An 18,476-nucleotide genomic window follows, 5' to 3' on the forward strand; every position below is an offset into this window, starting at 1 on the left:
CAGAGGAAAACGTTCGAGGAAAGATGAATGAGTGCTCACTTTAATTTCTACCATATAATCACACGTAGCAGCAGCACGTGATGTGTCCAATTCGCTACAATACATAATTCGTTATCTATGTTTCCTGTTCTGGCTAGTTTGTTTTTCTCTTCTCTTTTAACCGTTTCACTATCTTACCTAAATCCACCTTCATTTCGAGACCTGCTCCTTGTTCGCCTTATTCACAATCGATCACAACCTTCCCGCGTAAATGCTTCTGCGCGACGCGCTCGTACGCCTCGGGCGTACTGCCGTACGGGAACACTTTCTCCACCACCGGCAGCAGCTTGCCCTTCTCGGCCAGGCGCTGCAGGTAGGCGATACCTTGCGGTGCCGGCACAAAGTAGCCCCACTTCACCAGTCCCTGCCGGGTGCTGAGGGCGGCCGCATTGTTGCGCACCAGATTGAGCGCATTTTGGTACATCCCGGCCGCGAAGCCATCGGCGTCAATGTTTTTAAGTACGGGCGAGTTGAACGTAATGTACTGATCGTACAGCCACGGTACCTCGTTGGCGTATTCCGTGCCCTTCCCCGCACAATCCAGCACGATGTCGAACCTGCGATTTAAGTGATTGTTTTTTACATGTCGCGTAAACACGCTAAGTAGTACGCTCCACGTGCCCGTCTTACCTTCCAACGCTGGCCACGTTCTGCACGTGCGCCGGATCCGTGTAGTCCAGCACGTACTTGACGCCGAGATTGTTGACCATCTGCATCGCGTCCGGGGAGCAGGTAGCGAACACTTCCACCCCCTCAGCCAGCAGCATCTGGACGGCGAGCGTACCGACGCCGCCGGCCGCCCCGAGCACTAGCACCTTCTTCCCTGCGCCACCGCCGACCGGCGAGATGGCACCGAGCAAATCCCCCAGATGGCCGGTAATGTACAGCCCCGACCAGGCCGTCAGACCAGCGTACAGGATGGCGCTCGCGTCTATTTTGCTCAGGTTGGAAGGTTTCTTGAACAGCTGCGGAAAGCGGAAAAAAGGGCAGAGATGTAAGCACAGGCGATTCACACAGTAGACCTCTTGCTCTCTCTCTCTCACACACACGTACACAGTACTTCTCCACCACGACGTAATCGGCATGGCAACCTTGCAAGTGCACCGGCACGACGCCCCACACCTCGTCGCCTACCTCGAGCTCGCGGCTCGAAATGCCCAGCCCCTTCTGGACGATCTCGCCGCAAAAGTCGCGCCCGAGCACGAGCGGAAACTCGATGCCGCCATCCTTGCAGCGCATCGCATTCAGCACCGATGCACCGTATCCGTCTGACGAAAGAAAAAAGGAGAACGATGATAACTGTTTTCAGCCAAGGCAGAACGTAAAAGGCAAAGCCCAAGGCGAAGCATCGCTACTTACTGATCATGGCCACATCGATCGGGTTGACCGAGGCCGCTTTCACCCGCACCAGCAGCTGGGTGGGTGACTTTAGGATCGGCATCTTAATCCCGTCGCTGAACTGTATCTCTTCCTGCGGCACCCCGTACGCGTGTATCTGCCAGCCGGACATTTTTCCGTACGAAGCATGCTGGCGCCGTTGCTGCTCCCAGCCGGACGGTGAGGAAGTGCTGTTGGTGCTCGGTGTTGATGCGACGGTAGCGGTTGCTAGGCTGCGGATGTTGCACAGTAGCTCCCGCTGGCCGAACTTGCCCGCTGCCGTGGCCGTGAAGCGGATGCAGTTTGTAAGTACCATTTTCCCCTGCGACTTGATGAGGTGGAATGTGCAACGAGATGGGACGAAGAATTGCAACCAGAAACACGCACTGCACCACACACCACACACAGCCCAATGCGCTCGGGAGGTAGCCTTTAGTAAACAATAATAAAATGTGTGGCTGTGTGCAGAGTGACCAGAAATACCGATTTATCTGTATTCCTACCGATTTTTCATATGCCTACCGATTTACAGATAAGCCTCCTAAAACTACCGATTTTTCATTTAACCTACCGAAAATCACAGAATTTTGATTTTTCAGTCGTTTAAGCTTATTCTGAGGCGCTTTGGGTGCTGTTTCAAGGATTGCTAACCTCATTTGTTACTTATCGCGCTGATGCACGTTTGTTTGCCTGGCACTTTTTATTTTTATCCGTTAAAATGTAATGTTCATAATAAGTAGAAAATGTCAGTTGCGTGGATTCCGAGAATTGCTCGTCAAAGAAAATCATTTAAATTTGAATTTGAATCTCGCTGTCGGCGGTTAAAGCTTACCCGACAGACAAAGAGAATGAAATTTTCAGGCGAGGGGAAAGTAGAAACACACGGTGGGGGTCCGGCCCAAGATCGGAGCCGAAGTCCGTTGTTTTGGGCTAAAAATTAAAAATGGCGGATGGAGCGCTACCACAGAAAGAATGCGCTCTATTGCATGCCTTTAAAATGCCCGAGGCGCTCTCACTGAAAAGAACGCTCGCTCGCGCTGTTTCATTGTATTTTCCTTATACCCCTTCCTTTACACGGACTTGGTGCACCCGAATCAAAAGAAAAACTTTAACACATCTAACTTGGTTTATAAAATGTTGTGAGCTAACCTGGACCGGATGGATTGCTACTAGTAACTCACCGTTGGCGCGTGAGTGATCATCGGTTGATGTGTGCGTGCAATCCATCCGGGTCATCGTTTGCGCGGTCAACGGGGTCGACCGGCGAACACGCCGGCACTTGGCAACTGGCAATTAAGGATAGCGCACGGAAAGGGAACGGCGGGAAACAGTCTTCGTTTTTACGTTAGAATAACGTCTTTTATGTTAATACAGTTATATTTTCGTTTATGTTACAAACGCGTGTACCTCTCTGAGTAATAATAACCGAAGAAGAAAAGGAACATATCATAAAAGACGCACACTTTTTCATTCTTTTTGCTAGTAGGGTAAAAAGAAATTGATCGTTAATGGATTAAATAATGGATTAAATTTAAATGGTTGCGTTCTCAACAGTGCTCCGGCCGAAATCTGCCAATATAATCTGGCCACACTGGTCCGCAGGTCAGGCGAGCTTTTTGGCGGCTACCGTCGCAAAACCGTCGCAAAACGTCAAAACCGGCGTCGCATGTACTGCAAACCGACGTCGCCAGCGAGCGAAACTCGCAACGATTTCGAGGCGCTGGCGACGGTCGTTTTTGACGTTTGGCGACGGTTATTGACCTTTCGAGTGAGCTTTTGCCCTGCGGGCCAGTGTGGCCAGATTATATTGGCAGATTTCGGCAGGAGCACTGTTGAAAACGCAACCATTTAACCAAAGTGAGTGTATATATCAGGTGGGCTTATGGTGTTCTTTCTCCCCAATACATCGACACACAATTTGACGGTTTGCTCCATAACAAAATCTAGTATGCCTTGAAGTTTAAACAAAATCTCGCAAAAATTGTATGTGGTTTTGCTCAGGCGTAGCACAAAGAAAGAAGCCAAAAAAACCTACGCGACGGCCAGCTCTTGGATTAAAATGATGATCTGAAGATTACTGGATAACAACCCAAGTGCCACAAATCCACTAAACGACCACTAAATGGTTTCTAAACGACTCAAGTTCTCTACCTAAACGGAATATAGTTTAGCAGACTTCGTTTAGCAGACGGCTAACGACTCATGCATTCTAAAAATAGCAAAAAAGTTGGTGGCGCTATCCCAAATAGCCAGAATTGCTTAAGCAGCTCATTTTGGCACGCTAAAGATCGCTGCTCTAATTCGCCTTTTGCAGTAGATAAACAGCATCAAAGTTCCAGGCGGTCCTTCTAAATAGCGCCTAAGCAGCTTCCTTAAGCTACGGTGCCGGGGATTATTTTTCTTTGTGTTTTATTTTCAAGCAAGCGTCATCGATGAAATAAACAACAGGATTTGTTTTGTTTGTGTACATGTGTATATTTTTCAATCCCTTATATTCATAAATTACACGAAACGTATCACAATGTACTGTACAATAACAATCACTTCCTTCAAAATCCCTTCTTCAAAGAACTAATCTAACTTGTACAGCAGCAATGAGATGATTGGCGGCGTCTGTCTTTGACATTTTGACAAGACCCACCTTGTACCGATGTCATGCATTAAAAAGCTATAAAGTTCCACCAAGTTCGGGACACGTTCTTAACAAGCCTTAAAGTTCCATCATTAACCCTACACATAGTGTTAATCAGCCGCAAAGTTCCAAAGAGTACCATGTGCCTGTTAAAAAGCTCCATAGTTCCGCAAAGTACCGTCTATCTCTTAATCAGCCACAAAGTACGACATCGGAACGATTTTTCGTTAAACAGCCCTAAATCAGCTATAAAGTACGGGCTGGCTATTTGGGATCTGTTGGAGGGATACCCCAACCAGTTGAGCTTCATCGCTTGGAGGAGAGCTTTCTCATTTCCTCTTTACTGTTGTATGGTTTCGCATTGAAGTTATGCATCGCTAGAACTAGAACGGCGATACGATTGCTTAAATACTAAACTCCAACGGAAACCACCAGCACTGAAGAAAGTGAAATTTGAGTAATGGTCGTTGGTGTTGATACCCGCGTATCTGACCACACGACCATTCATATAGATTTTGCTCAGAAAGTTAGAAGGCTATATTGGTCATGATAAGATGAAACTTGTCGAAACACATTGCAAGAAAAGGATAGCAATATAATGATGAGTTGTAATACGCCATCTATTGATCAAACCAATGAAGCTGTGGATCTTTCATTTTTTTTTCTATGAATATTCAATTTTCCAGTCGTTTAAGCTTAATCTGTGGCGCTTGGGAACAACACAGTTCCCTAGCAAAATCTGATATACAGCAATTATCCGCAGTACGCGATACTCGATATACGCGAATTCGCTGTACGCGATTCCTCTAAATTTGACAGCTCCATGTGTTTTTTGCAAATATTTTAATTTTTTGAAATATTTTATGCTCTTTTTGAATTTCCTTAATGTTCTTAATGCATTTTGCATTAAATTTGTGCAAACGATACCTATTTTATAACAAAAAACTTTAATGCAAAACTCTGTGGCGATATTTTTCAACCCTCGAACCGGTAGTGTAAACTATTTTTCCATAGGAATCCGCTATACGCGAAAACTCGAGATACGCTATTGCGCTCGGTCCCGTACGATAGCGTATATCGGATAATGACTGTATAGGAAACGATTATTGAATCCGTTCAGTCAGCGAGCAAGGAGAAGTGTACCAAGCAAACCAAATATGAATTTATACTGAAAGTGAGGAATTTATCAGAGTGCCAGTGCATATGTCCTTTGCTCCTGTTCAACAGACCATCGAAATATCTCAAATATCGAGTAAAATTGTGAAAATTTTTGATAAAGTTAGTAGTGAGTCCATAGAAAATTCATCAAAGCATCCAGTTTGTTATGGATCTAACTGTCAAACCAGGGTTTCTTCCTATTTTCGTTTTTAGACGCCAAATTGCACTGGATAAGCCCACCTGATATATCAACTAATTTTGCATTTAACCTTTGTTTCTATGACCAAAAATACACCCCCATCTTTATGATCACCTACCCGGGTAGGTCATACATTTTGTATGAGAAATTGCTCTTTTGCGTGGTAAATTGATCATATCTTCTGATTTAGTTATTGAAATAACTTCAAATTTTCAGGAAAGCTTGAAGTTAGCTGTATCTTGGGGACCGCCTGTATATGAAAAATAATTAGTTTTATGTTTGCACTTTTTACAACATTTATTACAATATTGAATAATACAAAACACAATACAATGTATGGGGCCGCGCGCACGAGCCGCACCGTGAGCCCTACCGGGAGCCCTGCTCGGCCGGTAGCCTGTTACACACTCCCTCGGGTTAGGTGCGCTCTGCACACACTTCGCGCGCATCGCTAAGTGCGGCGTATTAGTGTGCGTGAGCGCAGTGTCGATTCCTGGATGTCGACCAGCAGCAGCGCAACTGCTACGGCGAATCCAGGGCTCGGCACGTCTATCCACAACAATTAGGAAAATCCCTTTTTTATACTGGAAAGAACAAAGTTTTATGCAGTGTTTGAATTTCTATGTATATATTGATTTGAATTATATTATGGCATGAATTATGGGATTATGGTAACGGGATTAGAAACAGACAACACTTGAAGGCTACAATATAAACAAGGAACTAGATGAGGATTAACTGAACTATGTAATGAATTGTACAAATGATCTCAAACAGACAAGTGAATAAACATTAGCACAGTGAAAGTTCAACCGTCTACACGTTATTTTCTTATTCCCAAAATATCACAAGTTTTCCTCCAATTTCACACCCGGTGTAATTTTCTACATGCAGCTTTCCTGAAAATTTAAAGTTATTTCAATAATTAAAACAGAAGATATGATCAAATTACCATCCAGAAATGCAAACTCCCATACAAAATGTATGACCTTCCCGGGTAGGTGATCATAAAGATGAGGGTGTATTTTTGGTCTTAGAAACGAAGGTTAAATGGTTGCGTTCTCAACAGTGCTCCTGCCGAAATCTGCCAATATAATCTGGCCACACTGGCCCGCAGGGCAAAAGCTCACTCGAAAGGTCAATAACCGTCGCCAAACGTCAAAAACGACCGTCGCCAGCGCCTCGAAATCGTTGCGAGTTTCGCTCGCTGGCGACGTCGGTTTGCAGTACATGCGACGCCGGTTTTGACGTTTTGCGACGGTTTTGCGACGGTGGCCGCCAAAAAGCTCACCTTGCCCTTGTGGGCAAAGTGACCAGAAATACCGATGTATATATATATACAGGCGGTCCCCGAGATACACGGTACCTCTTATACGCGGATTCGGAGATACGCGGTTTTCTAAATTGGACAATTCTTTGAGCAAATTGTACTGATTTGACACATCAATTTCAAATTGCCAAATAATTTCCGTTTTGATCGAATGTTAAATACTATTTAAAAGGTTTAAAACAGTTATTTTCAGTCAGAATCATATCAAATAATTCATAAAGTGACTAAAACCACCCCCTACTTGCAAAATTACACAAAAATTTGTGATATTTTAGCAGGAAATCACGAGATTCGACTTACGCGGAAATTCGAGATACGCGGTATTTTGCGGCCGTTTTCGGTCCCCATTAACCGTGTATCTCGGGGACCGCCTGTACAGTGGAGCGCCGTTTATCCGGGTACCTTTTATCCGGCTTTCCGTTTATCCGTGCTGTTGAGAAATGACAGTTCAATACAAAAGTGACATTGCGTTATGAGGAGGATATTTGAAAAAGCGGTTATAAGAGCACATTGTCATCACAATAAACGCTATAATTCATGGCAAATTTTAAAAATTCTCTTTCAAAAAACATGAAGTTAATAAACACTGAGTTATTTTTATCAAAAAATAAGACAAATTTCCAAAACATAACCAGGAATTGGTGATAAAATATATCATTTGACTCATTATCCGTGTTTTTCGCATATCCGGGCGAGGTCAAGTCCCGAGAAGCCCGGATAAACGGCGCTCCACTGTAATAAACTAGAACGTATATATAAACTAGAACGTCTTGGGTTCTCTGCTTCCATGGTGGAGTGGTTTAGATCCTACCTAACAGCTCGCAGCTACCGCGTACAAGTTGATTGCTTCTTTTCTACCGTGTTTGAGAGCCCTGGGACCACTACTCTTTTCACTTTTTTTCAATGATGTTACTTCGGCTGTTAGCAACTCTGAATGTTTATTGTACGCTGACGATCTTAAGCTATTCCTTCCAATCCGTGAAGCATCCGATGTTATCTCCCTGCAAAGTTCTGTGAACTGCTTTTCCGACTGGTGTGAGAAAAATGACATAGTAATATCTGTCGATAAAAGTATGTGTGTGTCGTTCCACCGAACTGTCTGTCCCATAACCCATAACTATAATATTTCTGGAACCATACTGCAACGCTGCCAGACTTTTAGGGACTTAGGCATTACCTTAGACTGTAAATTGAATTTTCATCAACACTACTCCGATATTTTAGACAAGGCCAACAAAATGGTAGGTTTCATTCGCAGACAATCTAGAGAATTTTCCGACCCACACTGCCTTTTAATGTTGTACAAGTCTCTTGTTCGTCCACTGCTTGAGTCTTGTCCTGTAGTATGGTCTCCTTCATCCAGCTTTTGGTCCAAAAAACTGGAGTCAGTACAGAGAAAGTTTACACGTTTTGTCCTGCGTTTTACCCCGTGTCGCAATCTTGATCCTCGTCCGTCTTATGAAACTAGGTGTTTACTGTTTGGGTTAGAGACGCTGGAAAAGAGACGAGAAGTAGCTCAGCAGAAATTTATGTCTAAGCTAATTTTAGGTGAGACTGACGCACCCGAACTACCAGCTAAAATTAACTTAACTTGTCAACACAAAAAAAAATTTGCATTTTTGTCCTTCTTTGGCTTACAATTCCAATTTTCAGATCGACACTTCAGAAAAATCTTCATTTGTGTAACCGCTGAACCAATTCTAATCCATATCCTAAATAAAGGATGCATATTCTCGTGAGATGAAACTTTCATTTTCCGCATTAACACCCCCTCCTATCCCGCTTAACACTTCTTTCGCCTTGACTTCTTTTAAGTTTCGAGTTTTAACCTACCGACAACTACCGATAAAATTTTGATGCGCCTACCGAAAACCGCCAAAATAATCTGGCCACACTTTCTGTGTGTGCTGTTTGACAGATTTCACAATTGGCGAAGCGATTAGCTCGTGGTTACACTATTTTGCTGTTCTGGCAGATGTCAACGATTTGCGACGATTGAATTTTAAAATATTTAAAACGAAAATTTAAAGAAATCAATCTTTAAAAGCACAAAGATCTTCCTTACAATATGAAAATCGCGAATGTTTATTTGTTACCTAACCCACACGCCCTTACGCCTTGATTCCCTTCTTTTCTAAATTCTGAAACTTGGCCCGCAGCGATTTTTGTTTCTTCACGAATTTCACTTCCTTTTTCGTCAGCTTTTTGGGCTTTGGTTTGTCGAGGTACCGGTCCGGTGGGGGTACCTTTTTCTGCAGCTTGGCCGGATCGGGCACGAGTGATATTTCGGCCGCTTTTACGCTTTTTCGGTTGTTCTTGCGCAGCTTCAGAATTTCGGCATTCTTCTTCTCGAGCAGCTGGATGCGGGTGGCGGACTTTTTGTTGCCGCTTTCCGACAGATTCACGCTGATTTTTCTTCCATCCAGGTACGACCCATCGAGCAGGAACGCTTTCTGTTGAAGTGAAGGGGGGTAATTAAATGAAGAGTACACTTAAGACAATGACACACACGCGCACGCACCTGAAAGCCATCGGCATTTTGCATCTCCACAAAGGCGAACCCGGACGAACGGTGCTTCGGTATCCGCACACCCTTCACCCGACCGGCCTGGTCAAAGTGTTCCGCGATCTCTTCCTTGGCGGTGGAAAAGTTGACGTTCTTCACCAACAGCACCAGGCGCTTGTTGTTCTTGATCGTCTGCAGGATGGCATCGATCTGGGCGGTGGTCAGTGTCGGCAGCCCTTCGCCCGTCTCCGGCAGGCTTTCGTCGTCCGATGAAGAGTCTTTCCGGCCACGGCGGCCCGACTTTTCCAGCTTCTTCGCGACCTGTGCCGGCAGAGGGAACTGTTCTGCTTTGGTGACCTTCGGCGGGGTCGGTTTCACCTGCCATTCCACCTCGTAGTCGGAACCGTCGGAATCGTTCCCGTACGCGGCCGGAGCGGGTGTTTGTGATTTACGTTTTCCCATTTCGGTCGAAATTCGGTGGACTGTTTCAGGGTGAAAACGATGCGGCGGATTCCGCACGTGTTTTTGTTGGGAGTAGCGGTGTTGTTGTCGTTTTCGTTGACGTTTGCTGCAAATTCCAAAACATTCGCCTGTTTTCACCACAGCGGAAGATTGATATAGGTGCAGGTGTGTCAAGTGACAGCATTTTGGAAGTTCACCACGGCATGCGGTAAAGAAAGAACAGAAGGTAGCCGATTTTTCTGCAGGAATTATCAGCTTTTCTGGAGTTAAATTTCATTAACTGGTTTCCTTTCAACAGCCATTTTGTTGGCTGATAAGTTGAATAATACACTGAATAATGAACTCTCTCTTATTTGAGACCTCTCTAATTTGAAAACCCCCTCTTATTGGAACATTTTTGACAGTCTCTTCATTTTCAGTACATTTTAGAACCTCTAATTTGGAAAACCTCTGAAATCTGTATCCCTCTTATTTGTGCATGGTATTTCCATGGTTATTGAATGATTTATGTTCAAATCTACTATTGTGTTCGCAGTTTCCTATAGCAACAGTCAAGGCCGCATACTAAATGTTCTTTCTCTTTCTAGTTTGTATGGACTTTTCATTCACTTTCATCCTCTGTAATTTGAAACCCCCTCTTCGACTAATACGGACGTCACACGAAGCGTAAACTCAAAAAGTTTACGCTTGATTTGTATGGGAGAGCGTAAACTTCCTGTCAAAAGATTTCAGGGTTGTATGGCTGAAATCCAGTTTACGCCAAAGTCTACGCTTCGTGTGACGTCCGTATAACCCATCGCATCTCAAATAAGAGAGAGAGAGAGTTGACTTTATTTAAATCAGTCGTGCAAAATTATATCAACGTAAACAAAAGTAGATTCTTTTTAAGTTGCAGTAAGAAAAACTAATTGCTAAAAATATTAAAGTTTTCTTTGCAAATAAATAATATCAATTGCATGAGAGTGTTCCGATTAGATCAATGCTGCTTTTTTTTATTGCAACGGAATTTTGTCATCATTTTTCAAGTTTGACACATATGTCAAACCCTCATACGCCTGGTACGTTCACTGAAGTTTGTTCAACGCCATATTGAACAAGCAAGTGATGCAGGCAGCATACGTGTTATAACTTTTTCAACATTAATTTCAGAGAAATATTCCCAAAAGTGTATTTTCAAAAGATACAAATGCTTGTGTTACAAATTATTCGAAAGCACTTTTAACAAACATGAACGCAAAACAGCACAGAAACACCCATCCACACGCTGGCAAGAGCCACCTTCTCTAGCCACCTTGGCAGCGGTCGGTGTGCGCACAATCTGGGTACCAACCTGGCGCTGTACGCTCACTTTGTTTTGATCTACCCCCTCTCACACATATATCGAGTGAGTGAAGTCCGAACGGTGGAGGTGGTCACTGCACACGAACGAAAATCACGCGAAAATTTACACACGAAAAAAGGTGAAACTGCAGACTGCGAATCGCAACACGCAAACGGCCAATGTAGGTAGCACCAGTGCGTGCAGTAGTGCGTTTTTGCAATGTGTGTGGGTGTGTGATTGCAATTGTGCAGCTTTTGGGTTAAGCACAAGTCGTGGGGCTGCTTTGCGACGGCATTTTGCAGCAGGCAGAATACAACAGCAACAACAACAATAAGAGCAGCAGCTCACAGGCGCGGCCCATATAGCGTACGGGATTTCCCCGTGTGTGGCGTATGTGAATGTGTGTGTGTGTTGTGTGTGCGGGTACGCAAGGCAACAGAAGAGCTACTCGAGAAAATGGGATCCGTTGTCTGTTTTTTATTCCGTGAAAGGGTTGCGAAAGATCTTTAATTACTGTCAGCACTGTCCAAAGGCAAGCAACAACTTCCCCCCACATTGCTGCCCCGCCCTACCCCCTCCGGTAAAGGTTGTGCGAATTGTCCCCGAGAATTGCCAGAAGTTTGCGATTCGCCCCGTGATCGATTGTGGTGTAGTGGTGGGTGGTGCCGTGGAAGAGACAACCGTCTGTCCGTGTATGTGTGTGTGTGTGTGTGTGTGTGTGTGGGAATAATTTTGCCATTTGCTTTGGAAAAGAAACAAAGAAATAATGTTGGAAAAAACGCACAACGCACAACGATCGAAAAGGAAGAGAAATTAGAAGAAACGCTCGGTCTCATGGATCAGCATCAGAAGGGCGAAAGAAAATCTATCATTGACCGTGCCCTTGCGTGTTGTTGGTTGCTGTGCTGTGTTGATCGATTACCCCGTCCCGAAACTGTGTGTGTGTGCATGTGCGTGCGTGTGAGTGAGAGAGCACGCGCGTGTGTGAGTGTGGATGTATGTGTGTGTGCTGTTATTTATCGAGGCAATTGTGAATGCGTCGGTGTCCCTCCCGACAATGGCACTCAAATTCTCTCATTTTCTCATGCCCTCTCTGTCACATTCGTAGCTCGATCTCCCTCTTCTGGGACTTAGCGTTCTGAGCATGCGGTTTTTGCAACGGTCATTTCGTGCCGCTTCGATCTCATCACCTTCTTTCCCCTCCCACCCCTCTTTTTGATCCACACTTTGGGGCTTGCAAATTTTTGACATGTCAAATGAGAGTGAAGCTAAAATGTAAACAACAAGTGTTCGCGTGTGCGGTGATTTTGTAAGTATTTTATGCAAATTATATGATATTTATCATTAAAAACGTTTTGTTTTGTAGAATAAACATAAAATCAACCACGGAAGTATCATTTAGTTGTGGTGGAAGCGAAAAAAAAATGCTTGGAGCATGGAATAAAACCGGATGAAATTTCTAGCCTTCACGCACGATGCCGACGCTGAGGTAAGGTGTGCTTGTGTTTAATTTCGATGATTGTTTCATTTTAGGGTGTGATTTTTGGTATATAACTGTTCCTGGCGGGGATAGTCAATAGTCGATACCCTCTGCAGCTGTGAAGGGGTGCAGTAAAAGGGGCTCGCTACCACCCACACTCGGACGCATTTTCCGCGGATGTAAGATTTGTTCCTGTGTTTTAATTGAATGGTTTGTAATGTATGTGACCTTCCTCCCAGTAGGCTATATGCGAGAAATCTAACGGTGATCCGTATTGTGAAGGAATTGGCATAGGCGGTGACGGGGACTTGGTGAAAATGTTACACAACGGCATCGAGTACGGTGATATTCAACTGATCTGCGCAGCGTGTCACCTGATGCTGGCGCTGGGCATGGCACGGAAGGAAATGGCACAGGAGTTCGACGTGTCGAACAAGGGCGTATTGGAGGCGTTCCTGATCGAGATCCCGCACGATTTTCTGAACCGCGATGTTGAGGGATAGATGCTTGAGCTTATTCGTGACTTGGTCACAAGGATACGGGCAAATTGTCGGCGGTTGCCGCGCTGTGCCATGCCGTTCCGTGATGTGGTGATGCGAATTGATGGAGCGGTCTTTTCCCGCTGCTTATCTGCTCTGAAGGATGAGCATGCTCAGGGCAGCAATCAACCGGCCGGGCCTAGCACGAAAGGTATCGTGTGCGCAGGGCTTCATGTTGCAGCGCGAAGCGGGGGTTCAAGTGGATTTTAAACTACGATGGTTTATGCGCAATCCACATCTTACCACGTGTATTCCATTCTATTCCTCTGCAGCTGGTTAATGACTGTCATTGACTTGCTAAGCTCGTTAGGCTTGCAAAGCGAAAATGGATCGAGGTACATGGAACACAAGTATTTAAACATGCTAGTTCATCCAAATATAAAAAAGCGACATCACGCTACTGAACATAATCGTCTTGTGCAACACAATGGAAGGATTTCTTGCTAGTGCTTTCATGATGTGCTCGGACATATAAACTCGGACTTAAACATTAACATCGTCAGGCAAGTACACTTTGGAGACCACGATTCGAAACACACTCTAATGCAAATATGTTTTATGTATTTTCAGGTTGCAGTATATGTCATGTATGGCTGGATTCCTGTAGAAGTAAGAGGTCTAGCAATCCGTGGCCAGACTATCCAAGTAGATGACATTAATCAATTAAAACTATGAAGCTGGATATGCTTTAATAGACTCTCTTACAGAAGGCAAAACCTCGAAGGAGTAATTATCTATTAGGTAATATCTTTTCACAAAACATGATAATATAAATTGGCCAGTCGCTTTTGTCGCATTACTAGCAATTTCATTAAAAATGTTTGTAAAATGTCACTTAACTAACATGTCCATATAAAATCGTATATAACACTTATTAATCGCTATAATCAACTCAAAGTATGTTTAAAATATTTCAAATAACTAAATATTATTAAGAAAAAATAATAACACAACCATCGAACGTTTCATAATTCATTTATTATTCTACTTGTCTTCACATTCATAACATTATTCGCTATTCACTTGCAACACCAAACTTAACTGTTCGCAACTGTGAATTAAAGAATGCACAGCCAGTGCACAACTTAAGTATTACTTAAAATAGTTAACATTTCACAAATTCTTTATCTACACCATCAAAATTAATTTCAACATACTTTTTACCCATAACTACATTAAGTACTATTTAATATATAATTCTTTTGAATATTACATTTCTTTTTTTTCGAGTATTGCCCTCGGCTAACACTTTTGACCACTCCGGTCCTTTTTGCTGCTGTTCCTGCATTTCGTAACTTTGTACTGAAAAATTTCTCTACTTCCGAATAATCTCTGCTCCCTGAAATTTCCTTAAATAGCTTTAAAACATGTACATATTTCCTAAATTCAATTTTAGGTCCGCTGCGACCGATTCCGCTCCAAGAGCACTCAGATACAAAAATTCTATTAAAAACTAGATACAGAGCGTCATGCAGCCTTGCTTTAATCCCTACCGACTTGATCCTTTTCATGAGACCTGATTTAATCGATCGGAAATGCTCTGTCACCACCAAATCCTGCTCGAGCTTGTCCAAATCTACTTTGGATGAAATTAACGCGAAAGCTTCTTCAATTACTTCTTCCGGCACCACATTTTCAATAATTGGCCGAGGCTGGATTTGTTGATTTAGTTGCATTTCCATAAGCTCGTCTAATTTCATATTTGCATCTAGTATCAAATTTTTTAAAGTATGTAATTGTTTGGCATTTTCGTTAGCAATGCTTGTGCAATTGCATTCTTGCCCGCATCCACAGCTAGTAGCTCCCACATTCGAACCGCTCATGGTAACCTGCAATTATGTTATTTTTAGTTTTTCATTTAGTTTCAATGTAAAGTAATAGTTGAAAAACATACAATTTGATTTCATCCAACTTACAGGTTTTACAGGTGAACAAAATTAGCAACTCCCGATCGAATTGCACACAACAACCACCCACAATCACAGCTGTAAAAGTAAGTATATGAGTTTTGCATGTCTTTAAAATGTCTTATTTTTAATATTTATCTCCATACTTACAGGTAACACGGATAGGTAGCAAGGAAATCAAGCTTGTAGACAGAAATCTACACAAAAACTGGGTTTTATAAGCGCACGAAAAGCGACGCGGCTATCTTTGAATAAAAAGTAAACAAAAGAGTTTCGTTTTAATTTAATTTTGACAGCGGGTGTGGTGATGGCTTGAGCGATTTGGAACAATCATTCTCCGGACAGGATTCGATCCGATCCGTGACGTCACTGAGCGCCGGTTCATTTAAAGCTTCTTCTCTGAGTTCTGCTTATACCAACAAGCAAAGTTGAAGCAGAGAAGAAGCTGTGGCGGTTTCCATACAAACTCTCTCTGAGATTGTTGAAAGGGGTGTGCTTTATTTCTTTTATTTGCTATTTTCTACACTCCCTTCCTCTCCCCCGAAGTGCAGGGGATTTTTCTTCGAGTGTTTCATCCCCCACCCCCCCATTACCGAACAAACCACCACCCAAGAAGAAGAATGCTATAGAACGCAAATCATTGTAGTAATGGCGGTGTGTCGTCGCACAACACGGGAAAAGGCAGTAAAAAAACAAAAGGAAAAACGGAACAAAGTTGTTTTTTTTTGTTGTTGTCGTGTCTGTCTGGATGAAAGCATACGGAAGGCGTTACACAGTTGAATTGAGCTGTTTTGCTCGCTTCTTCAACACCACAGCAAACCGGGCCGAACGGGAAAATTCCTGTTCCTGTTGTTTCTGTTTTCTCACGAGAACAGACACACATAGATGCACACACGCACACACTCGCTGTTCAAATGGCCCAAAAAAAAGGAAAGGATATCTCGACCGAGTAGCGAAACTGTGTCTGCTTCTTGCGTTAGAAAGCAAAGTGCACAAGAGATGGAGAGAGGGAGAGAGAGAGAGAAAAAGCGCACGCGAAAGAGAAAGAGAAAGAGCGAAAAGCAATCCCTCAACAAAAAAACAAGTGCGCCTGTGTGTGAAGGAATGCGCGAGCAACACAAAAAAGAACACGGAGAGTGAAAGAGAAAAAGAGAGAGAGAAGGAGCGACTCGTATACGAGCTGTAGCTGTGCGTGCGTGCGTGCGCGTGTGTGCGTTGCAAAGAATCGAATTCAACCTTTATTGGTCGCGGGCGTGAAGATGACAGACAAGAGCAAGAAAAGGTTGGGTGTGGGGGTGGGGTGGTGGAGCCCGTTGTAGTTGAAATGTGTTGTGTGTAGATAATAATAATAATAATAATAATCGTTTCGTGTGGTTGGTGTATGGGAAAAAAAGAATCAAATTAAGATATGGGGTAAGGGGTGGGCCGGGAAAAAGCAAACAAAAAGAATAATATGCGCTAACAGTACGAAAGGGGGGTACGGAGAGGAAAACATACGCGCTACGACGAGTGGGTGAGGAAATGGAAAAGAGTTTTCACGCGTTTAATCGGTTTGGTGTGTGTGTGTCGCGTTTTGTACTGAATTTTGGAGGATGGGGGAGAGCTGTGGGAAGAAAAACGTTTGTTGGAAAGGGGGGGGGGGGGGGAGTGGAGAGGGATAATGACGTTGAGCGGTGGTGGTGAGTGATCAATTTTACGAGATATATGAAGGAAGCAAAGATCTGTCTGGCGTGTGCGTGCGTGCGTGCGTGCGTGCGCCTACTTACACACCGCCGTGCCGTGTCTGATGTTTGTCTCTTTGGTGCAGCAGCTGCTGCTAAACGTCGTCCATTCGCTCTGTTGGTGTGTGTGTGTGTGTGAGTGCGACAGGTTTGCTGCGGGTTGCTGCGACTGTGTGCTTGATGTGTGTTGTTGGAGTGAGTGAGAGTTTTTTTTTGTTAGTTTTGCGGAAAACCCGAGGCGACAGACAGTACGCGAAATAATCGAAGCAAACAGTGTGGGAATGTTCGCTGTTTTGTGTGTGCCTGCGTGAACAATGTGAACTTACAAGAAGCTTGCTCGAAACATGGGATGCGTATTGGTATGTGTGTGTATATGTGCGTTTGTGATGTAGCATAAGGGAATTAGAAGTTTTATTAGAGAGAGAGAGAGAGAGAGAGAGAGAGAGAGAAAGGAGAAACAGAGAAGAAAGAAGAGGAACGATCGGTTCCCCCGGTGTGCGTGTGGGTGTGCGCCGTTCTGCCGTGCGCGTTTGTGTGCCTGCGAATGTGTTTGAGAAGCCAGCATTAATTGTGTGTGTGTGTGTTTGAATGTGTCTGCTAACTGTGTTGGTTCGCCAGTACGGGAATACGAGGTTGTGAGAAATAGCACAATTTGGAAGCTTGGGAAATGTGTATGTGTGTATTGTTTTTTGTTGATTCTTCTTCTTCTTCTTCGTCTGGGAAAAGTGCGCGCGTGTGTGTGTGTGTCTATTCATCTTTTATTGCGCATATCGCATCAATGCGAAGAAGACCCGTATGCTTCGTCATATGATGGAATTTGCGTTGCCAACCTGCAACTACCCCCTTTACCTCCCTTCCTCCCAACCCTCCCATTATGCAAGTACAATCAAAACCGTCATCTTCCGTCTGCTGGCAGCGAGCGCACGCACACAAAATGGAACGCGCGCCTATGTTTGTGTGTGTGTGTGTGTGAGTATGTGCTAAGAGCAAAAATGGTTCGCTCTGGCTCTGTGTGTGTGCGCGCGCGTGTGTATCGATGTGTTGTTATTGTTGTTTGTTGTGTCGAGCTCCTTGACCGTGATAAGGGCATCCATTTAAAAGTGATGCGTATCGGTGCGAAATGCGGTCTGTGGTGGCCGTTTTCATTGTGCGTACGGCAGGAAACAATTGCCGCAACAATTGCGCAAACAATAGGGGGGAAAAGCGCTGAAACTGAAGCTTGCTGCGAACGGCAGCAACATGAAAAGCTGCTCTGCTGTGCGGTGTGACGTGTTCTTTTGTGATTCTTGCGTGTTCCGTTTGGCGTTGTGTGTTAGAAACACGGCAGACTCCGCAGCAAAAACCACACATGTGCAAATGTGGTTTTTGCACATCGTGTTTTTCTTTTCTTCTTCTTTGCGTACGTCTCATTCTTAGTCTCACTGGGAGAAGAAAGCAAAGAAAAAAAGGCTAAGCTAAAAGACGGTAAAGACACACCCAGCCCGGAGACGTGTACTACGTGTAAATGGTGCGTTCCTCCATAAGAAGTGTGCTGCACATGTTGTTTGGCTGATGTTGCTCGTTTCCTGTTATTGTTTTTGTCTGGACGCATCGTTTTCCCGTCCCTCGGAGGCAATGCCAAAATGCCTAAATGCCATGTATGTGTGCGTGTGTGTGTGTGCGAGGTGCATTGTGCTATGATTACACATTTAAAGCGTTCGTGTAGAGAAAGTCGTGTGGTGATAGAAAATCAATGCTAAATATTTTTCAGTCCCCGGACAAGTTGCCAATAGTAGGCCGTGTCAGTTGTGAAGCTATTTGTTCAG

General features: G+C 44.0%; 3 protein-coding genes and 1 long non-coding RNA gene across 12 annotated transcripts in view; 1 reads left to right on the plus strand and 3 right to left on the minus strand.

The window, feature by feature from the left end:
• Positions 1 to 18: 18 nt before the first annotated feature.
• Positions 19 to 1,875, minus strand: LOC120957377 (reticulon-4-interacting protein 1 homolog, mitochondrial). Its single transcript, XM_040379568.2, has 4 exons — positions 1,399 to 1,875; positions 1,093 to 1,307; positions 670 to 1,004; positions 19 to 596 (listed from the first exon to the last, which is right to left on the minus strand). The coding sequence occupies exons 1-4, from the start codon at positions 1,730 to 1,732 to the stop codon at positions 218 to 220; spliced, it is 1,263 nt and encodes a 420-aa protein (XP_040235502.2). The 5' UTR covers positions 1,733 to 1,875; the 3' UTR covers positions 19 to 217.
• Positions 1,876 to 8,792: 6,917 nt separating this feature from the next.
• On the minus strand, positions 8,793 to 9,812 carry LOC120957379 (uncharacterized). The gene is made up of 2 exons (XM_040379570.2): positions 9,257 to 9,812; positions 8,793 to 9,188 (listed from the first exon to the last, which is right to left on the minus strand). Exons 1-2 carry the CDS (start codon positions 9,701 to 9,703, stop codon positions 8,847 to 8,849), a joined length of 789 nt encoding a protein of 262 aa, XP_040235504.2. The 5' UTR covers positions 9,704 to 9,812; the 3' UTR covers positions 8,793 to 8,846.
• Positions 9,813 to 11,067: 1,255 nt separating this feature from the next.
• LOC120960238 (protein son of sevenless) overlaps positions 11,068 to 18,476 on the plus strand; it is a 28,796-nt gene continuing 21,387 nt past the window's right edge. For 2 of the 8 annotated variants that reach the window (XM_040384313.2, XM_040384315.2), the window contains exon 1: positions 11,072 to 11,205. The gene's annotated coding sequence lies outside the window, so the exon portion shown is untranslated. The other 6 variants (XM_049610446.1, XM_040384314.2, XM_049610449.1 and 3 more) reach the window with 6 other exon arrangements.
• Positions 14,002 to 15,034, minus strand: LOC125907540 (uncharacterized). Of its 2 annotated transcripts, none has more exons than XR_007452756.1 (2): positions 14,960 to 15,034; positions 14,002 to 14,872 (listed from the first exon to the last, which is right to left on the minus strand). It is a non-coding gene; the product is annotated as an uncharacterized LOC125907540 (long non-coding RNA). The 2 variants fall into 2 exon arrangements; XR_007452757.1 differs by having other exon boundaries at positions 14,938 to 15,034.

This window comes from Anopheles coluzzii, chromosome 3 (genome assembly GCF_943734685.1).
Source record: "Anopheles coluzzii chromosome 3, AcolN3, whole genome shotgun sequence".
Classification (NCBI taxonomy): Eukaryota; Metazoa; Arthropoda; class Insecta; order Diptera; family Culicidae; genus Anopheles; species Anopheles coluzzii.

What these genes read in the sequence shown, in the direction of transcription:
- LOC120957377 (XM_040379568.2), bottom strand. Translation starts at nt 1,732, where the DNA reads ATGGTACTTACAAACTGCATCCGCTTCACGGCCACGGCAGCGGGCAAG. An exon ending in TCGTGGTGGAGAAGTACTGT is followed by an intron (nt 1,005 to 1,092) that starts GTACGTGTGTGT and finishes CGCTTTCCGCAG; the next exon opens with CTGTTCAAGAAACCTTCCAA. An exon ending in AACGTGGCCAGCGTTGGAAG is followed by an intron (nt 597 to 669) that starts GTAAGACGGGCA and finishes CTTAAATCGCAG; the next exon opens with GTTCGACATCGTGCTGGATT.
- LOC120957379 (XM_040379570.2), bottom strand. Translation starts at nt 9,703, where the DNA reads ATGGGAAAACGTAAATCACAAACACCCGCTCCGGCCGCGTACGGGAAC. An exon ending in AAAATGCCGATGGCTTTCAG is followed by an intron (nt 9,189 to 9,256) that starts GTGCGTGCGCGT and finishes TCACTTCAACAG; the next exon opens with AAAGCGTTCCTGCTCGATGG.